General features: G+C 47.9%; 1 protein-coding gene across 1 annotated transcript in view; it reads right to left on the bottom strand.

The window, feature by feature from the left end:
• Positions 1–418: 418 nt before the first annotated feature.
• setbp1 (SET binding protein 1) overlaps positions 419–6,708 on the bottom strand; it is a gene marked incomplete at its 5' end in the record, with an annotated part of 28,520 nt that continues 22,230 nt past the window's right edge. The window contains 2 exons of the mRNA XM_083905404.1: positions 419–1,026; positions 5,553–6,618. Coding sequence (XP_083761530.1) covers positions 518–1,026; positions 5,553–6,618 — 1,575 coding nt within the window. The 3' untranslated portion in view covers positions 419–517. The remainder of the gene's footprint in view (positions 1,027–5,552; positions 6,619–6,708) is intronic.

Raw genomic sequence — 6,708 nt, 5'->3', positions numbered from 1 at the left:
CTTAATTACTGCTGTAATACTCCATGTCCTTAACAAAGGCTCCTCAGAAAAAAGGCAAACAAAATAAAAATAAACAGAGCTGCACAGTTTTATATTAACCATTCCCCTCCCCCTTTGCTGGTAAATATATGGCTAAAGCCACAAATTCAGATACAGTATCATTAAGTACCATACACATCACTGTATCCGATACATGGAGAAATCACATAATATCCTACACTATCATAAGTACCACACACTTTTATAGCATCAGATTGAGTATCAAATAGTACCATATAGTGCCATTGTAAATGAAGGTCCAACGAATCATTGAAAGGCTCATCTTCTGGCGGGTGAGGCCAAACGGGCAGGGAGGCGTTCCCTCCTGACTGTTCCTGCACTCACCCACTGTAAAATCCAAGAGAAGAAACAAAGTCAAAGTGCACAGAGGAGTCCCCACGATTAAGGTCACTGCATCTCGTAGGCTTTGAAGCAGCACTGGCTCCGCTCACAGAGCTGCGCTCTCTCTCCCGTCGGTCTACTGACTGGAGGGAGCCCATAGTTCGTCCCTGCTGTGGCCCCGGCCTCTGCGTTTCCCGCCTTTGGCCAGCTGAGCCACAGACGACCGCGCTTGGTGCACCACTGTCTCGATTGTTGCTGAGATGGAATCGTGATTGGAGAACTCCAGAGGCTCCGGGGTCAAGTTTGGCCTGAGGCTCTGCCTACCCGGCATGTCGTCGCACCTCTCCAGGACGGGCATCCCCAGAGTCCTCACGTCGCCTCTCCGGCCGGCCAACATGTCCAAACTCCGACCGTCCACCTGATCTTCCGCCCTCCTGTTGGTCGGCTCCGACTCCTCCACGGGTTGTTTCCGGGGCCGTCCGGGCCGCCTTTTGACGATGTTATTTCCCGTTTTGGCTTGTCGCTGGAGGCGTTTGGCGCGGAGGATCTTCTGCACGTGCTCAAAGTTCAAAGAGTGCATTCTCCTGACGTCCTTCTGGATCTGTTCCACCTCGCGACGCTTGTACCTCCGTTTACTGGGAACACCTGGGAGAAGACGAGAGTGAGCGTTAGCGAGGAGAAAACGTCACAAGATAAATAAAAATAGCAGTGAAAGAGGCCTATTATAACGTTTAAAATAAGCAACCTTGGCAAAGCTAGGAATGTCGTGCCAATTTAGCTCATGGAGAGATTTTTCTTCTCCTCAAGAGCTTCCTGCTAATTTTGACATATTCATGTAAGCCTTTGAAAGCCCAGCTGAGCCAGAAGAACAGATCTTATCCTGTAATTGTCTTCAAGAGAGCAGAGGGGAGAGGAGGAGATCCCATTCTGCGAGCAGGAAATCCACAGAAATGTCTCCTTTAACGATTTAATATGCCGCTGCACAATAACAACCCCTGTGCATCTGGAGCGCAGGCTGCCAACAAAAAAAACGCAGAAAACTCGCACGCGGACACAAACGCACACATATGCGTACGTTCACATGCGCGTTGCACAACACGCACAAATAATGAATTTGGCAGTTCAGACCGGCTGAGCAAAGGAAACTGGAGCCATATTGTTCCTCCACACTGGTGAACTGGGCAGCGCGCCCTTACCATGCTGTTCTGTCCTTTCTGTTTCCCCCTCTTTCCTCATCACTCTCATTCTCCTTTTCCCCTTTCCCAACTCTTCGTGGGAGGCAGTGTGCTGCTCTCTAATTTTCAATTAAACTAGGAACACCAAACCGTTTAATTTCCTCCTCTTTTTCAGAAACCCCTTCCTGGTCTTGGTCCGTCTCTGTCATTGGTTTTGTTTCCCATCTCTGTGCCATTTCTTAACCCCCCGACCGACCCTCTCACACCACCACACCACCACCCCTCCTCTCTGTCTGGGCACCGGTCCCAGGGCTCAGACTGAGCCACAGCCAAAATGGAGGAAAAGCACAATCAGCCACCAGTCCCCAAGCGGTGTGCATAAAATATGCTTGGTCTCTTTTTCTTAATGCCTGGATCCTCTGGAACCATCTCCATTATACTGTTTTTCTCCAGTATCCTACTGATACAGTGTGGCAATGTTCAAACACAGGGATGAATTGGTTAAACGGTACACAGAACTGTTCCCCCCCCCCCCCCCCCCCGCGCGCCAGACAGTAGTGGCTTCAGGTGCCACTAAATATTTTCTCGTCAAGGCTTTCCAGTCCGATTCATGGGACACGGTTGTTCTGTCAAAGGTTTGTCAAAGGCTAATCGGCATTATGGCGCTTATCGGCCGGGCCGATATTCGGCATTCTGGCGCTTAATGGCCCTTTTTTTAATCCAACGGCCGATAAGAGATCAATTTATTTGTTCAAAATTTCAGTTAGAGATGCTGCCGACCCTGGGAACTCCCTGCACTTTTTTTGTCTTTATTTGAACTTAAACAAATATAAGTGAAAGATGAAATAACATTTAATTTGTATAGATAATTTACTGTAGAAAAATTTAGGGAGCTATTTATTTGTTTACGTTTTCATTTAACTGTATAAGACATCTAAGATGGCTCCAAATACCGGTTATTGGCCTCCTTGACTAATAATCGGTATCGGCCTTGAAAAAAACATAACGGTCTATCTCTAGTTTGTGCACTAAAGCGATCCACTGGGATGGAACGTGTGATTGAGTACATGGATCTCGAGAACGCCGCGGATCACTCTGAATGGAACTGTAGCCGTAAGACGTGGAAAGTGGAAAAAGTGGAACCACTCTCTGCAGACACAAAACATGGAAATTATGAAAGGGGTCCAACAGAAAAGTTAATTTTTTTACAGCGAGGAGGTCCATGATGAGGTGTTTTGCTATTGAACCAGGAGCACCGCGCTCCCATTTCTAACTCAAAGGAAACGCCTTACGCTATTGTTGCTCAAGTATTCAGGGCAAACGGTCAAATTAGTCTAATGCAGAATGCACTAAGTAGCAGTAGTTTATGAGCTGAACAGACGTGCACACACACACACACACACACACACACACACACACTACAAAGTAGCGGAAATTTATGAGCTGCATACACGGAACATAAAACCGGTGACCTTCAGCACTGTGTTGAGGGGCTGAGCTGCACTGGAGGACCCGTTCCTCTGGGGAATAGGAAGTGACTACAACACACGGATACATGCTCTCTTCTGCACTGCAGTGTCTGAGGCCAGGTGTCCTGACAGGTCTAAAATCATCCTTCATAATTATTATATTATTATTTCTATGAATGCATATGAATATCACACACACACACACACACCTGCATGAATAAATCACAACAAAGCAAGTTGTTGTATTGAGGAATGAATTACAAAATGTGGCTTCTATGTCGGCTGTGTGCTAAGATGCGAATGTACATACGTGCACGCACGCCGGGTGTACGCGTGTGTCTGTGTTTTAATTGGGCTAAAGCTGTGATGTGAGGCAGTAAGTCATGCTAGAGGAGGGGCGGGGGATATAGGGGGGTAATGGGGGGAAAATGAGGGGGAGGCGGAGAAAAAAACGCAGAAAGAGAAATGGATGAAGATGGTGGGGGGAAGGGGAAGGGGGGGCAAAAGAGGAAGCGTGCATACGGATTGTGGGAGAGAGTGGAAGGCAAGGGCAAAAACTGCAGAGGCAGCACACGGGGAAAGGGAAGGACACTGAAGGTAGAAGAGGTGTAACAACACTGGAGGGATAGTGTGCAAAGGCAGGGGTGTGAGAGTGGGGATATGAGTCATCCCTCCTGGATCCCCTGGGGTTGTGGTGGGGGGGGGTGGAGGGGGGGTGAATTCTAACTGAGCCCCTGGCTTCTCCTCCTTCGCCACTGGACTAGGCCCCAGTCATTAAACCCCTGGCTGCAAGCCAACTCTTTTAACACAGGCAAGGGCCTTTTATGGCATGTCTGTAGAAAATAAATCACACTGTGTGAATAATATATCTCTGGCAAAGGCATTGGCAGGAGAGGAGGAAGGGGTGGGTGGGGGGGGATTGGTGAATTATAGTTGTCTCCATCCATGCATTACGTTCTCTCTATCCCCAGCCAGATGTGCTCAAAGACAGCGGAATACAAAATGGACCAAAATACACAGTTTTGTTGGAGAGACTCTTGGTTAACCCCCACCCTCAATGTCCACTTTTAAGCTAATGTTGCCTTTATTAGCAGTTCAGCAGGTGAGGATTATACACACACCTGACTTGTAACACAAGGTATTGGGTTCTTTTGTGTCCAAACAATATGGTGTAGAGTTTGGTCTTTATTTTAGATTATTTTATCGATTAATTGAGTGCTTGTTCGGTCCATAAAATGTCGATCGGTGTTTAGCAAACCTGGAAACGATGATTGTTTTGTCCATAAACCAAAATGAATAATGATTTCTTTGTCGGAAAACTTGTTTTAATAAACAAAATAGTTTAATTAATTTAGTATATGATTAATAATTGATGAATCAAATAATTATTGTAGACCTAGTTACCATGCCACAATAAGTATGAGCAAGCTGATAGCCGATCATCGCATGATAATAACACTCGACTCTCCCCAGCTCTCATATGCGCAGGGTCTTTAAATAGTTGTTTATTAATCATCAGAAGAAATCCCATATGCAAGTTTTCCCAGCAAAGGTGTCCTTTAAAAGAGCAAATATATCCATTTACTCTTAATTTGTGCTGGGCTCGCTATTAGCATCAACAATGCTTGTGGAGCCCCCATGCAGAGCAGTGATGTGCCGCGCCACATGAGCGAGAGGCGGAGGCAGCGCAGCTACCTGGTACTATCGCAGTGAGGGTACGACAATGCCAGTAGGTTGTAAAATGTCCTATCGCAGCTGATTAATCGCCATCATTGACATTTAATTTGGTGCAGGCTGCACTGCCCACAGTTTAGGACAGTATTAACATCCAGATTTCCACCACATCAGAGAATCTGGGGTTTGCGAGCAACAATCCGACAAAAAAATGAAGCTGTGCGTTTGAAACAAAGAACAATGTTCAGTAAAGGTGAAGTCTTTACAAGTTTCCCTTTTGTACCACATTCCTGTTCCTGTTTTCTCATTGTTTTACAACGTAATCTCCTTTGCCTTTTGGGTCTGTAATAAGGTCAAGTGCTGTTAACGTTAGCTGACCACTTCCTACTTATAATAAACTTAATACAATTATCTGTCCACAGGTGATTAGAATTAGAATGAGTTATTTTTGCACAGTGGCAGCGAATTTGACCTCCGCATTTAACCCATTCTTTTTTACACTCCAGTAGGGTAGGAATGTGCGATTGGGAGCCCTTGTCCAGTTCTTGGATTTGAACGGGCACCCCTCTGGTTACAAGCCCAATTCCTTTCCTCTTGGCCATGGGCTGTCCTGTTTGGCAGTCGCCGTTTGGTAGCTACAGACAATCTTGTTTCTATTTATACAAGAAAGCAACAGGTGCTTATTGAAGTATGCGCTAACACATCATCAAAGTATCAAAGTTGCTGCTGTCAAAGGGAAATCCATTCATGCTGTCACGGTGCCTAATCACGGCTAAAGGGCATCGCACTCCTTTGTAAATACATAGCAGCATTTACAAACCAAACGGCTAATCCTAATGTGAGGGGTTCTTACCAGTGATGGAGGGACTGGAGCACTGGTTCATCTGTCCTGGCTCCTGCCTGGCTGTTTGGAATGACATTAAGCCCTGGTCTCCAAACACGGCGAGTCTCGTCTTCCTGCTCCTTCCGCCACACTCGTCCTCCCGCAACCCCAAAAAGAGATCCGGCGCCGACTCTGCTCGCTGCGACTGGCTACTGTAGCTACTCATGAAGCTGCTTATAGGCTGTCCAGTCTGACGGGAGTGTAAGTGGCTGTCAGCGAGCGAGTGTGTAGACAGCTGGTCTGACTCAAACATCCCCAAGCTGGAGCCCAGGCTTGAGCCTCGGCCGATGCCCCTCTGCTTCTCCAGATGCTTCGAGGAGCCCTGACTGGACAAGTCCCTCCTGTCGCTCAGCATGTTGAGACGCGCAGTGGTCTTAGCTCCACTGAAGAGCCCGCCCAACTCCTGCCGGTCTCGCGGTGAAAGGAGGGGTTCGTCTTTGTGCTTATGTTTGTGCTTGTGCTTCCTCTTATGGAGGCGAACCCCTGTGAGGCCACCTGTGCTGCCATTGCCCAGGGAGCCGAGACCCTCTCCTCTTACAGACGGCCCCTGGAGGGGGCCACTGGCACTGCGAAGCTTGGTCCCAGCCTGAAGCTTGGAGTGTCCACTGGAGTGGAAAGCCTTTGGAGGGGGGACAGCAGGTCTCATGAAGGGAGATGGAGGTGCAGGTCCTAGAGAGTGGTGGGGCAGGTAAAACGAGGGAGCAGGGGGAAAGTAGCCCAGACTCAGAGGAGGTGCATAAGGCATCGCATAGGGTGCTGCATAGTAATTTCCCCCTGCCAGCGGATAACTATATCCTTGAACAAAAGGCAGCTTCGATGTGATTGGCTCGCTGGCTTTGGCTGGACGACCGCGTCGCCGCTTCGCCTTCAGATCGGCACTCCTGCGGAGGTATGAGCTGGAGTCACAGGAGTAGGAATCATAGCTAAGGGGGTAGTAATGATGGAAGTTGAGGCGAAAGATGGAGGGATACGGGTGCTGTGGGAAGCAGGCGTATCGTCTGTGAGACACTCGCAGCTGCTGGAGCTTTACCACAACCTGGAGGGAGGTTGAAGAGAGGACAAATGTAAGCACATTAAACCCCTTGTGAATAAACATTACACATCCTTATGTTTTGTCAGGGCCCTC

The sequence above is a fragment of the Microchirus variegatus genome (assembly GCF_963457635.1).
Source record: "Microchirus variegatus genome assembly, chromosome: 18".
In the NCBI taxonomy this organism is placed as follows: Eukaryota; Metazoa; Chordata; class Actinopteri; order Pleuronectiformes; family Soleidae; genus Microchirus; species Microchirus variegatus.
The sequence above is the reverse complement of the archived record's forward strand: the minus strand, read 5'-3'. Positions and strand labels throughout refer to the sequence as shown.